This window comes from Manis pentadactyla, chromosome 1 (assembly GCF_030020395.1).
Source record: "Manis pentadactyla isolate mManPen7 chromosome 1, mManPen7.hap1, whole genome shotgun sequence".
Taxonomy (NCBI): domain Eukaryota; kingdom Metazoa; phylum Chordata; class Mammalia; order Pholidota; family Manidae; genus Manis; species Manis pentadactyla.
In genome coordinates, this window is record NC_080019.1 from 231,142,703 (window position 1) to 231,164,237 (window position 21,535).

Below are 21,535 nucleotides of genomic sequence, written 5' to 3' on the forward strand. Positions count from 1 at the left end.
TACTTGATCTGCTGAACTTGTTAACTGAAGTGGATTCAGAAAGGAAAATAACGTCACCACGTGACAGTATTTCTATGGCAAGGGAAGTGAGGATTGTGGGTGTTTAGATTTTGAGTCACATGACCAACCATGGTACCTGTGGGTCATGAGCAGTTCTTCTTGAGTAACAGGTGTCCACACCATGCTTTTCTAAGTGAACTTAGTAGTGAGCAATGCAAGATTGAACTTGACTAAATTGATGATTTTTAGTTGTGTTTTGATGAAAGAATATAACTTTGCATCGAGGCCCTGAACTCTAGTGGCGAGGTTGATCTTTTGTTATGAAAACTAAAAACCAAGCCTTGTTTTTATGCTCAGGCAGGTGACTCCTGTTCGTCTGCATGGGATTTAGCTGACCTGCAGTTTTGTTAAGTTTCCCCTTAAAAGATATCTTGATGTTTGGTGAGATTCACCCAATTCATTCCACTGGAATGTACTGGAATATGGAGAAGGCGGGAGCTAGTAGTTGGCGACTTTTCCCAAGGTCACGCAGCTGGGAAGGGAGAGACCCAAATGCAAGCTGGGAGCACTGAATACATCCCAGTTCCCAGTGTGAACTTGGAGTTCGAGTCCCGAGAAGACATCTTCTAGTCTGGGACACCATGAAGTGGCTAAAATGTTTTCTTTGGCTTTAGGGCCTCACCGAGGTTAATTTAATCCATCTTTTGAACTGTTACTTTTTGAGTGTGAACATTGCACTCTGCTTAGAATGGTTTCTCCTCCCAGAATGATGTGTGCAGAGGAAATTTGTGTTGAGCCTCGTTTTCCTAGCCAAGCCACTATGATGTCTTTTATGCCTTAAAGATATGCCCTGGCTCCTTTATTGGCTATTAAAAAGAATAATAGCAATAATGACAAAATTACCACCTGTACCACTAGCCTCACCCACTTACCACACATAGGGAGCCAGGCACAGAGCACCTGATGTATAAAAACCTGTGATTAGCCCATTTCACAGAAGAGAAAGCCATGGTTTAGAGAGGATAAGCAACCTGTGCAAGGTCCCACAGATGGCCGGCCGGCGCCCAGATCTGAACACAGGTTCTTCTCCAGAGTTCTTAAGACTCTGCTTTTACTGAAGACAGCTGATGGGTGCGACTGGTGTTTCTTTCCACACCTACTTTGGAAATTACGCATTGTGGTTTTACATCATAGGAAAGGTTGAAACAGTTCATGAGAGCTGTAGAGGTCTAGTTGATATTTCTGGAAAGACACGGTGTTGCATTTTGCACTGTAAGGCATGATTTGCCCTTTTTACATGTATGTGTTACCAACTCTCCAAACAGAGCTCCAAATATGTACCCTACAGCTGACATATGACCTGTTTTTTTCCCTCTGAGTTTTAAGTCTTGCCCAGAAGTCTATATATAATGGAGTATAACTCATTCAAACTCGCAAAGCCCTGGGTTTTTGACATACACTATCCATTTATTATACCAAAAATTATCCTTTAGCTTATTTCTTTTTCTTAAGAAATCTCATCTTCTCATCTTTCAACTTAAAAAAAAATTTGTCCTATTCAACTGTTTTCCTTACATAAGGGGAAAAATGTGGGTTTTAAGTGATAGCCAGAAAAAGCAAAATGTCACGTTAAATGTTAGCTCTGGATGATATATGGTTGTCATTTAGAAGCAGGGGAGATTTAAAAAAAAAAAAAGATGAGACATCTTTCCTTTTTTTGCCCAAACACTTCTTATGTGTTCAACTCTTAAATGTTTGAGGTGCCCATCCATAATTCCCACTATAAAGAGGTTTAGTTCGTGTGATCCAAATGCCAGTGTTTCCTGAGCTACTATTTTATATGCAGCACCATGCCAGGCTTTTCAGAAAAATTAAACGCAGTCTTTAAGGGGCTAATGGAAATAAGTGTCTCAGCCAGAATCTAAATAGTGCCCTAAGAATGGCAGAGTGGGCTGTAGGGCTCATAGGCTACCCAAGGACAGGGGCAGGGACTGCATCTCAGAGGAGCGAGTGTTTGAGGAAGGCCTTGAAACACTGGCATGACTTCGATAAAGGGGAAAGGGATGGTTCATAAACAGTGGGACCACGTGGGCAAAGGCAAGAGGGGCTGAAACTCTGAGCACTGGGGGAGAACAAGTAGCTCAGTTTGGTTGAAGAAGACATTTTAAGTTTAAAAAGCAATGGAAGACTGAAGAAAACCATAAGAAAGAGGGGGGAAAGAAAATAGTAAAGATAAGAACTGAAATTAATGAAATAGAAACAAACATGTCCTAGGGGAACACCAAAGCTACTGATTCTTTGAAGAGGTTCAACACACATGACAAACCCTGGTTAGAATCATGGAGAAAAATGGAGGCCGCACCAATGACCAATATCAGGATTGAAAGGGGCACATTGCTGGCAGTCTTAAGGACACTGAAAAACATGAGGGCGTTTTATTAACAGCTTTATGATAAGGTTGAAGTTTTAGATAAATGAACACAACTTGTTGAAACTACATGAGAAGAAATCAAGTGTCTGAGTAGTCCTATATAGTAAAGAAAATGATTCTGTGATTTAAAATCTTACTACCTCTCCCATCCCCTCCCTAAAAAAGCAACCCCCAAAACCCAAAACCAAGCCAAAACACTGCAGGCCCAGATGGCTTCTTCAGTGACTTTTACTAAACATTTGAAGAAAAAACTGTATCACTCATACAGAAACTACAAGAGAATAGAAAAAGAAGGAACGCTGCCTATCTTATGAAGCCATTGTAACTTGGTATCATACCCAACAAAGCCATTCCAGAAAAGGAAAACTAAAAGTAATTGCTCTGATAAAGCTTGATGCAAAATACCCTGGTGAACTGAATCCTATGACAGTTAAATGACGTGATGAAGTTGTGCCCATTCCAGGAATGCAAGGTTAGACTAATATTTGGATATCAAGCAATGCTATTTCCTCATTAACAGATAAAGGAGAAGAATTAGTAAAATTTCAATAAATGCAGAGAAAGCATTTGATAAATACAGCATCTATCCACCTCTCTCCTACAAAAAAGCATTTAGCAAACTAAGAAGAAGGGGATTTTCTTAATCAGATAAAAGATAACTGTAAGAAAGCTACAGTAAATATCATATTTAATATAAGATGTCAAAAGTTTTCCTTATGAGATAAGAAACAAGACAAACCTGCCTCTCACTGTCACTTCTATTCAACAGTGTTCTGGACATTCTAGATACAGAAGTGATAAAGCAATACAACTTTTATTCATAGGTACCATAATTGTGTGTAAAAAATTTCAATCCATATATATAAGCTATTAGATTAGTAAATGAACTTAGCAGATAGCTGGTCCATATTTAAAAATGAATCATATTTCTACATACCAGTAATAAGCAATTATAAAATGAAATTCAAAAAACAACATCATTTACAATGATAATAAAAAATTCAAAATATCTAGGAGCAGATCTAACAATGGTTAGGTAAATGACCTAATTTAAGTAGAAGGTACAAAGCATAATTAAAAGTGGAATAACCAAAACTTGAAACAAATGAAATAACCATTAACAGTGGAGTGGATAAAAAAGTAGTAGTGTAGTTATACAATGAAATGTTATATGGTAATGAGAAGGATCAAGCTCTCGTTTCATGTCACAACATAATTGGATTCCCTCAAACCAGTGTTGAAAGAAGCCAGATATAACATATGCAGTATGATTCTGTTTTAATGTGTTCCAAAAACCAGCAAAAGTAATCAATAGTGTTAGATGTCTGAATAGTAGTTAATCTGGAGGAATAGGGATGGTGTAGGGGGTGGAGGCTGGGAGGGGTCATGAGGGAAGTTTATGGAGTACAAGCAATATTCTGTTTCATGATCTGATTCACACAGGACCAGGTGTGTTCATTTTGTCATAATTCATCATGCTGAAAACCTGTGATCTGGCTACTTCCTTAAGTACAAATAGTTAAAAAAGTTCATTTAAAAATAAAGGAAGTACAACTCAATGAAAGGACAATCCTGTTAAAAATTGAACAAAGTATTTGAATAGATATTTCTCCAATGAAAATGTAAAAATTGCCAATCAGGATATGAAAAAATGTCCAATGTTATTTGTCATTAGGGAAAGGCAATGAGAACAACAATTAGGCACAACGTATCCCCTCCTAGGATGGCTAACATAAAAAAGACAGGCAATGACAAGTGTAGGGGAAGAAGTGGAAAAACTGGACTCTCATGTGTTGATGGTAGGAATGTAAAATGGTTCAGTCCATTTTGCAAAGCTATTTGGCAGTTCCGTAAAATGTTAAACAGAGAGTTATTAGATGACCCAGCAGTTCTCCTCCTAGGAATACACCCAAACAAATTTGTACACATGTGTTCATACCACCATTAATTTCTATTATCCAAAAAGCTAAAATAACCCAATTGTCTGTTATCTTATATGAGTAAATGAAATATGGTACATCCACGCAGTGGAATATTATTCAGCAATGAAAAGGAACAAAGTGCTGATTCGTGCTCTAACAGGGATAAACCTGAAAACATTATGCAAAGTGAAAGAAGCCAGTTGCAAAAGGCCACATATCGTATGATTCCATTTATATGAAATGTCCAATATAGGCTTATCCATAGAGATAGGAATACATCAGTGGTTCCCAGGAGCTAGGGAAATGGGAGAAAAGGAAGTCACCACCAGTGGGTACAGGGATTTGGCATGATGAAAATATTCTGGAATTAGGTAGTGGTGATGGCTGCACAGACCACTGAACTGTAGAATTTAAGAGGGTGAATTTTATGGTATGTGTATTGTATATCAATAAAGCTGTTATTAAAGATATTACAAAGGAAAGAATTAATAACTTTGATTACTTAAAAGTTAAAAATAAAAGCAGAACTATAAAATAGCCGACTAAAAGTTATATTTCTAAGGTTTATATTAGTTAGAGACTTAATATATAAAGAAGTTGTATTTATCCATGTGGATCAAAAGCTTGGAAAAAATAAATATTTTTAACATAAACAAGGAGAAAACCAAAATGTTGACACCAGTTCTGGATGGGAAGATTATAAAGGATTCTTTTCTTTTTTCCCTAATTTTTATGTTTTCAACAATGTGTATTATATAGGAATGATGAATAATTATTAGGAAAAATAACAGTAAGTATATTAAAAGAAAAATCATCTATCAGGAAGCTTCAAGAGGCATGATTTCTTCTGTTCTGATTTTCTTTTATTAAACTGAGAAGGATCCAAAGGGGAAAACAATAGAATGTTTATGGAAATAGAGAATCTGGCTCCATTTACTGCTCTTCTGAGCACTGGTGTTCCCATCTGTGAAATGGGATATTAGCCTGCCTAGTGCTGTGGTGGGGATTAAAGGGGTTACGACATGGGAAAATCCTGGCACATAATAGATGCTCAGGGAATTCTTTGCTTCTTCATCCCTTTCCTTTCAGCCTGGAAATGGAGTTTTACCTGCAGAAAAAGAGGTGATATCATTTGAGCAAGGATCACCAGAGAGAAGGAATTTAACAAGCATACTTCAGGCAGAGTCTTAGCTCTAAATACACACACACAGTTTGCACATGACAAGACTTTAGTCTTTGAAAGGAGAAACCAGTGAAGAAAAAAACAGCAGCTCCCTGCAGGCCTGTGGCATAATAAATGACCTAGGGACTTGGCTTCTGGGCGGTTGGGCCTTTGACAAGTCACTTGTCCCCTCTGGCTCTCACTATTCTTATTTGGCAAATGAAGGGATTGGACTTAGTGTCCTGCTTTAAAAATTCTAGCAAGTCTTGAGGCTTGGTGATTGGCCATTTGGACTCTCAGAAGTCCTGCCCGGGAAGTCTTGAGTTGACATGACATTCTTACAAAGTTTAAGTCTTTGCTTTGTTTGTTCCATCTTGGCCAGTCCTGCCCAGGCCAGCAGCCCCTACCCTCTCCCTTGTTGATGCTCAGCTCCCCAGCCTATTGTTTATGTAGGGATTGCAATTTCCTTATTGGCATGTGCCCCTGCCAGCAGGGTTGAGAAGTCAGCCACAGGCCTCATGTGAGCTTCCCTTTCATGTCTCAGTAATGACAGTGTACTGGCCGTCACACGCCTCATCCCTAAGGCATGGTCCAGTCTCCCCATCCCTCAGGCCAGGCTGGTGACTGGGGGTGGCCTGAATTCCTCCCTCGCTGCCTGTTGCTTTTTCCATGAGACACACTGGTAGAGCATAGAAGGATTTGTGGTATTGGAGATCCTAAGAGTGAGGCCCCAAGCCAGGGCTGTTGGGAGCATCGATGGGTGTAGGATGGGTCCAAAGGAGTGGGAAGAGCAAGTTCAGGCTGCTGGGAGGCCAGGGAGGGCAGCTGGTTCACCCAAGCTTTCCCTAACGAGTGTTGGAAGGGTATAGAGGTGTCAGATGTCCATCTTTTTATCACTCCCTGAAATGCAGACACTATTTTGCAAAGCAGTATTTCACTGAATCTCTGGGAATTCAGACCCCCTTTGTGTTCAGATGTAGGCGAAAGATGACTCGGATCCAGCCTTCGGGAGGGCTGGGCTGCGCACAGGGGACTTGCCACTCATCTGGAAGCAGTTTCTGAAATGTCTCCCTCCCTTTCCTGTCTCTTCTAGCCTCTTCCCTATTTTCTTTTGACCTCACTCTCTGATCTTTAAAGGCTGAAAGTACTACATGGAAGAAAGGACCACATTTGCTCAGCGCCAAGGTGGCATACCTTCTCCGAAGCCATTCTGTTCTTCAGAAGTCTCCAGTGGGGTTCTGGGGGTGGCAGGGTCCCCATATGTGACCTTCTGTGTCCTGTTCAAGGGAAGGCTGTGTGGACAGACCCATTCCAGTTTATTGAAGGTGTTAAAAATGATTAAAGAAGATAATTTGGGTGATACAAACAAACTTTTAACACTTCATGAAGCAGACAGTCCCCCTTTGGGGTGGAAATGGGGCAGAAGACAGGAAAGCGTTTACAGGATAAAGAATAAAGAACAAAGAAGAGAAAAATAGAAAGTACCTGATTGGCTACATAGTCTATCTTGTTTGGGTTGAGAGGGACCAGGGAAATCAGTATGGAGTCCAGAGGGGGCTTGGTGTTTGGGGAAGGGCTGACTGGATGTACTGCGCTTCTGGTCAGGTGGAGCATTTGTGGGGACACGAAAGTTGTCTTGATTTTTGTGCTGCTGACGTGGCAGCCCTGGGCAGGAGGGTGCTATGGCGGGCCCAGGAACTTATTTCAATAAAGGGAAAATCTTAGACAAGTGATGTACCTTCAGTGAGTCTCCTGACCTGTAAAACGGGTAGAATAAGTACTTAAATCATAGTAGTTTTCATGTACTTAGATACTTACCAAGTCCTGGGGAGGGAAGATTCACTGAGATTTCTAGCACAGCACTTGCATTAATAATCAGTACAGTTGCTGCTGTCATTAACTGCATTTTTAGTACCGAAACAGAGAAACGTTATTTGCACTGTGCTCAGCTATTGTTCCTCTCTGCACAGTCAGATAATGCAAATATATTTTTAACATAAACAAGGAAGAAAACACAGATATAAAAAAAATTAATGTTTTGATATGTTTCCCCCCACCACCGCCAACCTGAAGAACTTACCCTCATCCTGAATGGAATGTCCCTGGAAGTGAGACCCAGTCCCGGAGAGCTTTTGCTCACCCCTTCGTCTGCAGGCTGGCCCCGGGGAGCCTCTGCATCAGGGCGCATCCCAGGCATGGGGGGTGATCGGGGTCTGCCTGTGTGCCCCTCCCCACATCGGGAAGGGGGAAAACTCCGTGTGAATTGAAGCGCCTTCCTGTGCAGGGCGGAGGCTCAGCCGAGGGGGACCGTAGCTACCCTGGCTTGTAAAATGTTCAAGTACTTCTCGGGTTTCCCCAAGTCCTCAGAGGAACCTCTTCATTCCAGCCCTTACTCTTGGATCCCCAAACCCAGCAACAAAGAGTTAACCCCTTGCCCTGCTGGGGCTTCCTGGACCAGGTTCCCTGGCTCCAGGTGGCCCTGTGCTGGTCGGCTCTTGCCCAGAGCTGAGCTGGTTGTCCAGTCACTCAGCAATCACCCCTGAGTCTTGGCATTTACATTTCCGGTTAGGATGACACAGTCCCCCTGAAACTGCCCTCCTGCCACCAGTGATAGCCTAATTTTTTTTCTTGGTCTTTAGTCTCTTCAAACCTTTGAAAAACACCTTTTCTTTCCTGAAACTTCAACTCTCCGGTTTTCTGTGACTTTTTCATGATTTCTGTCAAATTTTGCCCCCCTTCTTTTGGTGATTCTTCCACTGTTTTCCCTAGCCTTGGTTTCCAGCTGTGTGTGAGAATTCTGTTACCCCTAGGCTGGTGATCCGTCAGCTCTGCTCTCTCCATTTTGGCTTCTGTTTTTATTGTTATGATTAATTGGATTGCCTTCTTTGTTTACCAGCTTATAAATGATTCCTGCACAGACCCAGAGTACAAACTCCTAGCTTGATTCTGAACACTGCTAATCATTCGGCTCCACCTTCCTTTCGTTTCCCGCTTCTCTGCTCCTGAAAGTAACCTGTACTTTCTGATCGGCCCCTTTGTCTTCTTCCTCCGTGGTACATACTCTCTGATTTTCAACTTCCATTTATTGAATGTTATGTGCTGGACACTGTGCTGAATGCTTCTGACTTTACATGTATTATTACTTCTGGCTGGAGACAATTTCTTCTTCTCTAGGATAATCTTATTCTTATCCATCTCCAAACTCCAGATTGTGAGCTTCTATGCTTTCTGGAGATTTCTTGACTCTGCTGTGGTGGTCTGACCCATTTCTGACTTCTCTATCCATAGGCTTAGAGATATTATATTTAACTATGTTTAACTGGTATCTTTCACACTGTCACTGTGTTTTTACTCCAGTGGTTATAAGTGAGGGAACCCCTGCTACATATTTTAGTTGTGGGGAGTAGATGATTCAGACGTAGCTGTATCTCCCTGTTCAGAGACCTGAACAGCTATAAGGACTCGATCACTCGGGCAGATTCTTAATACATGGTATCGAAGAAGGCCACAACCACTCACAGGCCCATATCTTCCTTAATATTCATAATGTCAGAAAAGGAGAGGCCCCCGTATTTATGTCAGCCCCCTAAAAGAGCTCCGATCGGCCTTGATGACATAATGAGTTTGCCTCTAGATCAGTCAGTATCCAGAGGATCTATGGTATGTGCCACTGAGCAAGGCCACACCTGAAAGCCCCACAAAAACCACAGGGAACTGGGGGAATGTAGCTCCCAAAAGGAAAAGAAGCAGAGTAATAGATGCTACAGCTAGAAACAGAAGGAAGGTAATCCTTACAGAGCACCTACTGTGCCTTAGTCTGAAAGGTGTACATGTCACTCATTTAATTGTCATAGCAACCTGAGGTTATAGCATCACTAAGGCTGGGCACTTGCTCACAGAGTTAAACAGGGTGGACTGGGAGTAGAAGCCAGCCTGCTCCACGGGCACCTCACAGACCCGGGCATGTGGAGTATCTCACTGCACTGTTGTTGGCTTATGATGCCAATGGCAACCGTTTCTCTCCTGGGGGGGGGTTGTGTGATGGGTGCTCTGCCTGCATTGTAGGATCTCTTGCAGTTTTCCTAACATAGTCTTGAGCATAGTCTTATTTCAGAGAGGTTCAGGGTCTTGCCTAAAGATGTAAAAGCCTGAACCAGGTTTTGCATCCACGTTTGTGACTGTCCCAGGATCAGCTGACTTGTTTTACGTCTAGCTCTTTGTGTTCAATTTGAGTCTATTAACAGTAAGTTCATACATGGAGACCACAACCTCAGAGGCCACACAATGTCCAACAAGAACCACTTAGCATTAGGAATGTGCACAGAGGCAGGGGGACAGGAAGGATGCCTGCCCAGGGCACGGGCTTCACGAGGACTGGTCAGCAGCAGGCACAGGAGATCATGAAAAGGCACATGTCCACACCACCCTGACTCCTTTTGCTCCAACCTAGTCCAACTCGATTCTGTGCTTTTCCATTTTACTGTAAAGAACCAGATACCATCGGAACAGACAAACACAAAAACATCACTAAAATCCAGCATGTGCCCGCCATCCTCTAAGCTAGCTCACCGTCTCTCGTTAAGGCTCAAGAAGACAAGTTTTTGATTTTTTTGTTCATTTTGTTTTTCTTCCTAACATACCTCAGGCCCAAGTTGACTTCTTTCTGGGGTGCTTGACTTGGGCTCACATAGCTGCGGCTAATCCCACACAGAAAATCCTTCCAAAGGCGGGCATAACTCGAATAGCCAAGACCAAGGGCTGCTCAGTTATGTGTGCAACTACCACTGGGTAAGTTTTAAAAGTTAAGCCTTCAAGAGCCTCTATGGTATCCACTAATAATAGTCTAGAATTCTATTCTAAATAAAGTGTAATATAATTATGTAGGAACATTTCCTGAACATGAGATCACGTCTTCTTTAAACCAAATTGGCCTCAAGTTTGTTGATCGATGTCCATAGAGTGATATGTGATCACGGTGAGTTCCGTGCTCTGTAAAAACTGCTGGTTTTTTTTTTTTTTTCTTCTTGGCCTGATATTAAAATGAAACCAGTAATTCTTACTGTATCTGAAAGGAAAGCACATTGTGACACTCAGCAATAACATAATTGTTACTTTGTGTGACTAAGTGATACTGCTTTTTTGATGTTCCACCCACGCACCCTTTCAATGTTCACAGTTCCTAGAGAGGAATTGAAATCTGTTTCTTGTTGTTTAAGGGGAACATGATGTTTGACAAACAAAAAAAAGGGTAGGAGAGTCATCCTGACTGGCAAAGAGGCTGCAGAAACCCAGGGTGGGTGTGCATTTATGCCAAGTTGGATAGCTCCCGAGAGCAGGTCCTTATTTTCCTAAATGTACTTGGCCTGGGAAGCTATCCTGGTCTCTTCTGCATGCGTCAGTCTCGCCCCTTGTAGATGCTGGGCCTCGGCAGTCGCTTAGAAACACCCAAGTCACCCAAGGACCTTGTGAAAAGGCAGGTTCCGATTCAGTACTTCTGGGTGGGGTCTTGAGATCCTGCTTTTCCGAAAAGCCGTCTGGTGAAGTCAGCGCTGCAGGTCCGGGGACCATCCAGGGCTGGACTCCGTGCTGACGAGAGAAGGGTACCCATGAGTTTGTCGAAATCCTCCTGGTCTCACTCCCACCTGGCAAAGTGACTGGGGTGCCACTGATGCTCAATTTATGTTCGTCGAATGAATGAAAGAACTCCTTCTGTCTAAGTTTACGTCAACTGGACTAGACATATCCTAGAAAAATCCAGAGATTACTGAAAAAAAAAAAAAAACAGATAAAGTTAACATTTTCAGTCTTCCCACCTGATTTCCATGCCCATTGCTGGGTCCCCACACTTGCGAGCCAGTGCTGATATTCACGCTGGCTCCAGAATCCGCAGGGATCCCCACCGGGCAGATGGCTGCTAGGGGTTCAGGTCCAGTGGTTTATTGATTGGTTGCCCGTAAAATACCTATTTTGCATCTTTTGGATGATGGCTGTAGAATAGTCATGGGTATGAATCTTTAAATAACAGTTATGATCTGCAATTTATGTAAAACTTTCACAAGACTTATTTTATGAATATGTGGAAAGAAATGATTGCAAAGGTTCAATTCTGATATATTTTTCTAACTAATAGGGAATGAAGCAAACGCATTTGAGCTGTTCTTTCCCCCTGAAACTTTCCTTCCCACATTCCTACAGACCTTAACCAAAATATAATATAAAAGCAGAACTATTTTATGGCTGTCCTATCTTAAGACTGTTTGGAAAATGTCATTTGAGGCATGAAGTGGAAGCCCTGGGAGCTTGGGAACCTACATCTGTTCTTTCACTGCTTCGGGCTCAGGGTCGGCTCTCAGCAAACCATTTTTGAGTGACTGAAGCTGACAGGGTGATCTGGATATTTAAGCCCCCAATTATTTTAATTTGGGGGTAATCATGGCACATTTTCCCTTCCAGAATCCAAATTATTGTTTTGACTCTCCTCTTCAGTAAATAACCCTGAGTTTAATGTGATCATTAAAGTCCTAATTCCCCCCTCCCCCAAGGATTGACTTCTAGAGGAATAATACTGGAAAAAATCAAATCAAAGAGACTAGTTTGCTGCAAGACCTTCCCAGACCGTTATTGCTAATGTGCACTGGAAATCCCCAATAGCATTTCTCACACTGACTGGTCCCTGCAGCCCCCTTGTCACAGAGCATTCGGTTGTGTGGATTCTGGAAAAAGCTGTTCTGTGTTATATTTCACATTCCCCATCTCTAAGGAGGCCCACAATGATTGGCTTCTCGAGCTTGCTTACTTGTGAAACGTCATCAAAATGAGTATTTGAACATTACTACATAAATTATTCTAACAGATCAGTTACACAGAACATGTGAAGGTGTTCGATGCAGACAGCTAGCTGGCAGTTGGGAGTAAAATGTTGCCACTCTCAGGAGGTTACAGCCTGGGCCCACACTGAAGTTTTCTCTTTCTCCTAGACCCGTTCTTAGAGTTCTGGAACATGCACATGTAGTGTTTCTTTCACACCCTGATACCATCTTGAGCCATATCAGGACCCATGAGACGCTTTCTTGCATTATCTGCCCAAATATATTCATTTTTAGTCATTTATCTAAGTTGTAGAGGCTTTTTTGAAAAGAAAAAGATAAAATTCCTTCTCCCTGCGTTCCTCCAACCCGAGGCAGTTGAGAAGCTCTGACTGGCAGCAGCGTTTTGTTTACCTTTGTATTTCCTGCTTGCATTTCCTCCTGTCTCTCGGTGGCTGAGCATTTTAAATACATTCTTGGGCACAGACTATATATGTACACCATCTGATACATCTGTGTGTTTAGTATCTCTCCTCTCAGATCTTAATATATCGATACTCTCCTGTCTTTTTTTCTCTGTGCTCATGATTTCAGGTGTGAGTTGTATTGCCCTTAAAATTGATTTCTAATTGTAAGAATTGAAATATAAATAAGGACAGAAAAAATAGATCCCCATTAAGGTGACTTCTACAATAACCACTTCTCATTGCTGTCCTTTTTTTGGGGGACACCTGTAACTAAAGAAAGAAGTTTGTGAGGTAAAAGAAAGGTTGGTTAATTTCATAAAATTAGTCAAAGTTGAAAATAGTATTTAAAAAATATGTTTCATCATTTGGTGACATTTTAACTCAGATGTATATAGATCTTGAGGACTTCCTATGTTAAGAAACTTTCTATCTAAATGCCATTCTGATCTTTCTTTAGCAGTATGTAATTTTTTAAAGTCCAGGGAAAAGCTCCTTCCAACCCATTTAGAAGAAAGCTGAGGATTACTTTTCCCTTCGCCTACATGACTGAGATCTGAAATTCTGTCAAGGGCTGTAAAAAAAAATTAAGGTGTTAAACATGAGGACTGCAAAGTGTATTTCAGTTCATACACGCACACACACACACACGTATATATACATGTGTATATACATACATATAAATATGGTCATTTTAGACTTGGGTCCTAAATCCAGGAGATTTTATATCAGAAAGGCAGGGATGTTTGCTCTTGGTTTCACACTTAGCAGTTCAACTCTTGTAAAGATTGCACTTAGGTAACTGTAAACGCTGTGAGATTGTAGCTCAGTTAAGAGAGGAAATCTACATCATATTGTTTCAAGTTTAAACTGACATCTATCTTTTTACATGTTTTAAAGTAAGAATATAACTTCAAGGCCTTCATGGGGATAAATAGTAGTGTTAAGAGTGAGTTTATCTAGGTGATGGGGTTTTGCACAATCATCATTATATAGCTTTTCATGTTTTCTATAATGAACATGTCTTAATTTTATAGTCAGAAAAAATGTCGATGTAAAATGACTCCCATTTATTTAGGAAGGTTCTTAGGAAATTCTAGAAGTTCTTCCATACCTTTTCATTATTGCTGTTCTTTTTATCTGTAGTGTTCTCATAACTCAGAACTCAAATGAGTCACTGCATTCGTGCTGCAGGATGACTCTGCACCTGCCTCAGCTCGGGCAGCCATCATGAAGAACCACGGACCGGGTGGCTTAAAAAAACAGAACTTTATTTCCTTGCAGTTCTGGAGGCTGAAAATCTGGGTGCCAGGCTGGTAGACTCTGGTCCGAACCGTCTTCCTGGCTCACAGACGGCCCCTGTTTTCCTGTGTTCTCACATGGCGAAGTGACAGGAAACATGTTCTGTGGAGTGTCTTCTGAGGGCACTGATCCCGTCCTGAGGGCTCCTCCTCATGGCCCCATCTGACCCTGATCACCTCATCTCCAAATGACCGTCACTGTGGGTTGGGGTCAGGGCGCCAACCTGAGGGGCTTTGGGAGCACAAAGGCATTCTGTCCATAACACCCCCTCGCTCACACCGGCAGTAAACAAGATTCCCAGAAAGTGCATCTAAAAATAGAGAAAGACTGGCAGGCTATACATAAACACGTTAATGATGGTTATGTCTGGATGGTAGGGGGAGTGTTCTTTGTTTTTTATGAACTTAAAGTGTGTTACTTGTGTAACTGGAAAAAATATAATACTATTTCTAAAGGAAAATGAAACACTACAGAATGCAGCCCTCCATAACAAACTTGCACATTTCAGAATCTGTATTTTCCCATCTTCTGTTTTTTTGTTTGTTTGTTTGTTTGATGGTTCATGAAAGTGTCCCCAGCACTTCAAACACTCAGATGTTGGCACAGAGCGGAGCTCCGTAAGAATTGTTGATCTCGTTTTCCTCCTTACAATGGGATGACAATGTTAATGATAATAAAAATCATTATTATATTGCCATATGGGACATGCCATTGGGCAGATAATATAAGAAAACAAAATAGAAAGTAGCCATACAATCAGGGCAGACACATGTGTTGCCAAGTTTTTTCTGCAAATTCATTACACATAGAATAGCCTATACATTATCTTTATTTTTGGAACTTTAGTCTTTTGGATTCTAAGAAACAAATTGGCAAAAAAAAAAAAAAAAGAGTCGGTGGCTTATTTTTTCATTAACATTCAGTTACACAGGTGTTATAAGCTGCTTGAATTTGGACAATAAAATGGCAGGTAGATGGTGACAGTGCGCAAACGTAGAGTCAAACTTTCAGTGTGTTTCATTCCAAATGCTGATGTGAGTCTAATACGTGAGGTTGCGGAAATGGCTTTTTCCCCTGGAAGAACTCTCTTCTCTACTGTCATGTGCATCATTCTTCACTATGCTGTGAGCCTGTCACTTCCTTTTAAAAACAATTCTCTATGGTTGTTTTTTTCTCAATTAATCCCACATTTGAGTGTACTATTTCTAGTTTTCCAACTGTGTAAATCAGTAGGTTCGGAATGCTCCGTGAAGTGGTCATGTTTTTTGTTACACAGAAAACTGATTGCTTGCCAAATAAATCATGACGTGGAGATATATTATTTCCAGTTGCTATAAATTTTCAGTATTTAGTGTATCAGTCACACTAAGCCAAGATTCAGTTACTTAATTTCACTCATGTCTGTATTTTAGATGATAATCCTTTTCCCCATTAGTAGATTTTAATTTCCTTCTCTCCTCAGAGTCAAATTCCAAGCCTTATAAAACCAGCTGCAGAGTATACACATGCACAAATGATTTTTGTGTTTACAAGTAGACTCAGAAATATACCCTGGTCAATTATACCTGAAGGCACAAATTTGTCTGCTTAAGTGGTGTTTTTTTTTTTTTTTTTTTTTTTACATTTCAGATCACTTTTATTGTTTTGGCTCTGGTGATTTGATTCCCAGATCTTAGATGGACATATGTAGGTAATTCTCTGTATTGTATTGACACATCATCTTTATTGGGAGCTTCAAAAATCATCTCACAGCTGATCCTCAGAAGTGGAAAGAATAAACTGTTTCTGAATTCAGGGCTCTGTCTACACCACAGTTAATGTATTACTACCAAAATCGGTTTCCAGAATCCTGTTCTGATGATACTGAAAAAAAACAGTTTTCTTTGTCTCATTCTTCTTTTCTTTTTTTTTTTTATGAACAGGACACAAAAATCGCTTCATTGGAGCGAAACATAAGGGATCTTGAGGATGAAATCCAGATGTTAAAAGCCAATGGTGTTTTGAACACTGAGGACCGTGAGGAGGAGATCAAACAGATAGAGGTTTACAAAAGTCACTCCAAGTTCATGAAAACCAAGGTATGGTCCAGAGTTATAAACTTTTATACCCTTAATATGACTGGAAAGTTACGGTTTATATGCAAACTTTCCCCAAATACCCACATAATCCGCTTTATGTGATACCGTGAAATACACAGACAATAAAGGAGACTGTAGACGATTTTTAGTTCGGAAGCATGGATTCCAAAATGAAATCGGGGGGAAGCCCTGGGGAGAATTTCTGTTTACTAAGGCACTCAGGATTTTCTCGTGTGCTCTTTCGGTGTCCCTTTGTCTGGGAATTAATTTTTATTTGTAATAGTCCTCTCTAGTCCTGAGTTTTGGTCTAAGTGTGCAGTTTTTTTTTAAAGTTTCCGTCATCGCCACTTTTTGGCCTGCCTCTAGAAGGTGATTATCTCAAAACGTGTTGCTCTTGGAAGCCAATTTAACTGATTTCAGTGGTATGAGGTCGTTTTGGTTTTTATAGTGTTTAAGATAGTTTTGCGTCTCAATGATGCTCTTTGCTTAAATTACTCAACTCTCTAAGCCTCAGTTTTTCATCCATGAAGCAGTGAAAAGGAAAAGAAAATTATCTGCGTCATTGAGTTGCTTTGATAGTTTCCCAATTATGTGTTTATAGCACCTGGTGCTGTAATGATCTTGAGTGATTTCTAGAAAGCATTCAATAAATGCCAGACATTGTTAGTGTTATGATGATTATTGTTAACTGTTGCTATGGAATATTTATAAAATATTGTTACAGTAACCCATTCCATTAATTTATATTGGTATTGCCCATTTTAAGGGATTTTTCTTCTAGTTTGAAAAATTAAACTTTGGACTGCAGATGGATCAAACACCTGAATATCTATTATTTTTTACATATGCATAATTATTAAATTTATGAATAGCCCCAATTAGATCTTTTGTGACTTTGAGATGCTTTTATTTCTTCTTCCATTCAAACCATTTTGCTTGTGAAAATAATAACCACACCCATTTAAAAAAATTCTTTATTCTTTTTTCTATCACTTACTCTTAAACATCCTGTTCTTGTTCTGAGGTTTACTCTTATTTTTCACCTTATAAAATGTAGCAGAGTTAAGACTAATGTAGATTTGTGTGAGAAAGCAGCCGGTGTAGAGAGAAAAAAATGTCTAAATGATGGCTATGGTTGTGATTTTTATCAGTTGTGAGGTACATGCATACTTGTTGCAGAGAATTTGCGAATTATATAGAGAAAATAATATCTACTTTGCCACATACGTACATGTGTTTCTCTAGGGAGAAAAGCCAAAAATTATGCTTACTTATGCCAACTTCCCATCTATAAATTGAAGTTGAGATATGTCTAAAGATCTGGATCAAGGAGTGACAATGGGCGGAGGAGAATGTCCAGTGGATCTGAATAAAACCCCTGTGTTTCAGGGACTGCACAGCATGCAGAGTGGGACTCCCTGCCCAGTGCTCCTCCCATGTCCTTCCCTCTCAGAGAGCTGAGCTGAGGAGCAGCAGGCACAGTGGTAGGGTGACCTGCAGATGAAGGCCTCACAGTGACCATTCATTCTGGCACTGATGACCAGAGGCACAGAGATGAGTGAACTCAAGTTTGGAGGGACTCAAGTTTGGAGGCTTGAACTTTTCCTTCCCACCCTGTCATTCAGCAGTGGGAGACAGTTCAGGCCACCTCTGCAATGAAAATGCCACAAAATTTGTAAACTTCACGGACTCACTGTGGACTCTGTCCAGGTGAATAAAACACGTGTATGGTCTTCAGCAAGCAAATCATGACCTTTGTTAGCCCACCGTTGTCTGAGAGACCATCAGCCCTTGAGTTCGTTTTAACTTTTAAACGAACTAGTTAGTTCTAAGGGTTCCAGAAGTGGTCAGGTCTGAAGGACGTTTGTGCACAGAACTGCAGTAAGGAGGGAAGAGCAGAATCTGAAGACTGAAGCGGACTCTGGCAAATCCCTAGCCTGCCTGCGCCAGCCGCATGGCCGTGGCGAATGACTCCGGTCGCTCAACCAGATGTTCCTCTTCTATAAAGTGCAGGTAACATGGCAAACCTTAGCGGGTAACTCAAAGAGTTAAATGAAATAAAGTGGATAAAGTGGCTGGCTCAAACCAGGAGCTAATTATTGTACCCATTGTCATGAAAAGTGTAACCGAATGTGATAATAATAAAAAAATTGATTATAATAATACATAATAAATAAATGTCTTGTTTAACTTGACTACTGGGGAAAAATGGATTTCTAAAAAATACAAATAAAAATGAGTTGTTAGAAGATCATGCAGATATCCCCTACAGACTGATAAAAATTAGCTAAAGGGTACTGGAAGAGTGAGAATTTTATATTTTCTCCATTAAAAGAATGTTCTTATGGGACTGAACCTTAACATTTATTGCTGTCATTATTTCATGTCATTATTTCAAAGGCCTATTTCTCTTACTTCTGCTTTGAGAGGGGAGTGTGACCCCTTCTTTAAGTCTGGTATGGTTGAGCAGGTGTACTAAGACATAGCTCTTGCTAAGCGTTTAGTCTTGAGAGCTTGTGTTTTGTGCTTTCTGGGATCCTGTACGCTGTGTGAGCTGATTCCAGAGTGTGAATCATTTGTCGTGGAACTTGTTATGTTTTAGAGACATGGATTGATATCCCCTAAAATTGGATCGCTAGTGTAGTTCGTGATCCACTGTGGCCTATTTGGATAACATTTCTACAGAGTTAACATGAATACATTGCCTGCCCACATCCTCACAGATATCTGAGTTAATTTCTGCAATAGTTGGCAAAACACTTGTTTACTGTCATCACTGGAGTGTGTTGAGCTCTTTCATTTAACCTTTCATTTATGGATAAAGCTTTCAGTGATGGATTTTTAGCCCTCTGGTTCCCAAAGACTTACTAAATGTTGTGTTTAGCACGTGGCACTGAGCTGGCTACTGAAGGCACTAATAGTAGGGCATGTTCCAAGTATTTCCTGTTCCCAGTACTGACCACTTAGCGGGGAACGTACGAAATGTACGCAGAAAATGATCCTGGAGATTTGATGTGAGGAGAGTTCCCTTCTGGCTGGAGTAACGCAACTTGTTTAGATGTAGAGTTAGTGTATTTTGTCTGATTAAGACTGGCAACACAGCAGTGACAGGGCTGGTGAAGAATGCAGCCTCAAATGAAGCCAGAGCCAACCCAAAAGGATAAGTAACAATGCCATCCCACCCCCAGCTCCACAGGGAAGGAAGGAGAGCTCAAGCCTCTGGGAAAGGACAGGTTTTCCAAAATAAGACAAGAAATGTTACATTTAAATTGCAAAAACCTAGAGGCTGTGCAACTTAATTGGGAAATGGAAATGCAGTTGTTAAACTCTTGTGTACACTGAGGCAGGGGCAGAAATGGAAATCATCAAGCGACTTAGGATCCCAACTAGCAGAAAATGCTAGATTTGAGGCAGGGACGGTTGACTTGAGCAACAGTTGTTATAATGATTTGTAATGATTCAGCGGGTTGTGGCAGTTCAGAAATTCTTAGGCATTGCTGCCTAAGGAGGGGAGTAGAACTCTTTGGGAACCAAACCTGAAATTGCAGCTAAATATTGCTACTTCTTCTTGTGGTTAGTAATGAATATGTAGAAAGCTTTAAAAAGTATACTTTGACCTGGCCCTTTGCAGAGGCACCTTCTGAATGATCGCTGTTTACAAAGGCTGCAGGCTTGGCTGTGCTCTTTAATCCAAGTATTTCTTTAAAAGAGGTCTAAAATGTGTTCTGCGTGATTACTTCTATGTTTATTATTTTTAAAATTAAAAAAGATTTAAAAAATTCCATCTAATCATGAAAAAAAAGCTCCTATCCATATTCTCATTTGCTTTTATTTTTGAAATATTAGCTGAAAATTACTTTTATGACCCTTTGGTGATAAAAATCAACTCAGCATTTGATTTCCTCTTCATGAACAGGGCATGGTTTCAAATCAGCCTCAATATTCATATGGAATTATTTACTCCAAATAGATAACAAAGGCAGCTAATAATCATTCTTATGCACAAACTCATTTTTAGGTTAGGAAGTATCTTGAAATAAATAATTTTAAATGCCTCAATGAAAATTGTACATAGAACCAACATTGTGGTAGGAAAAGGGAGTGCTACTTGCAGTAATTATTAAAATGAATAAAGCCTGAAGGCTGAAGGGAAAGGAGGTGTTTTGAGTGGTCATGGGAAATGACCTGTGATTAAACTGAGCGGCGGTGAAGCCCTTAAATTGCTTTGATAAATCTGACATTGTAGAAAGCATTTTTGGAACGGTAGGAGATGAATTGCAAAAATGCAGAACCAGAGTTTAGAATCTCAGCTTGTGCAAAGGCCAGGAAGGAAATCCCTGAACCTTGCGAGCCCTTCTGGCGCATGCGCGCTGTCCCTGAGACTCGAGACTCCGGGACAGCTCCTGAGCTCACAGTGCACCTCTCCCCTGTTTGAAATGACAATTCCTACCCCAACCCCGAAGACAACAGAGGAATCAGACTGTGAGAAAAGAATCTAAGAGGCCATGAAAAGCGTGCGTTACCTTCAGGAGCAGTTAAGCCTTTAAGAATGGAATGCACCACATAAATCATTGTTTTTCCGGTAGGGAAAGAATCAGAGCACCCCCTGCCTTGTCTGAGGCTTTGTTCCTCGTCTAACACAGTTTTCCTCGACTGATCCCCCAGTACTTCCACATTAGCCCCTCCCTCTGTTTCCAGTTGGCCAAAGACGTCTCTTTGCCGTCCTGGAATCCCCCCCTCTTCTGAATTTGTAACACATTTTCTTATTAACCTCTGACGGATTACAAACCTCCTAAGCCCCAACTGCATGATAATAAGTGTATCACTTTCTAGGCGTGAGGACTGTATCTGCAGTGAAAAAGAAGCTGTTTTTCTTGGCAGAGCACGCTTTTCAGGGTGTTGGTTGTGTCACAGGCTAAGCGATGGGGAGAACTTTCCGTCGAGATGAAGTGTGCCTGATATCCACATGGACTGCATAGAAAGCATGTGATGTAATTCCGACTGGCTTTTCTTCTTGCCATTGTGGAGACAGACCTTCCCTGGCCTCAGTTCTCATGGATGTTCGATTGCATCACTTTCCATTTTTATTGAGTTTATGGCTATAAAAGAAGCAAAAGGCATATTTTTATGGAAGAATATGATTTTTTTTTACCCTGTAACTGTATTCCCCTTAGAAAAGCCTTTTACTGTTATTGTCTGCATAAAATATCTATATAAAATTTACCTCCTGGCAGGGATAGTCTGAAAACTATTTAAAGCAATTGCCTGTTTAATATTTATAGACTGGAATAGTTGTGTCATTATCAATCTAGTTTTGTGGAATAAAGTAGGGCTATGTAGAGCTGCCGTGTCCTTCCTTCCTATTAAATA

At 40.7% G+C, this 21,535-nt stretch overlaps 1 protein-coding gene across 7 annotated transcripts in view; it reads left to right on the forward strand.

Annotated features, from left to right (window-relative positions):
• ERC2 (ELKS/RAB6-interacting/CAST family member 2) overlaps window positions 1-21,535 on the forward strand; it is a 784,528-nt gene that overhangs the window by 256,950 nt on the left and 506,043 nt on the right. For all 7 annotated transcript variants that reach the window (XR_008991907.1, XM_057486391.1, XM_057486398.1 and 4 more), the window contains one exon: window positions 16,010-16,165. Coding sequence is in view for 6 of the 7 variants with exons in the window: in XM_057486391.1 (XP_057342374.1) it covers window positions 16,010-16,165 (156 nt within the window). In the remaining variant the exon portion in view is untranslated. The remainder of the gene's footprint in view (window positions 1-16,009; window positions 16,166-21,535) is intronic.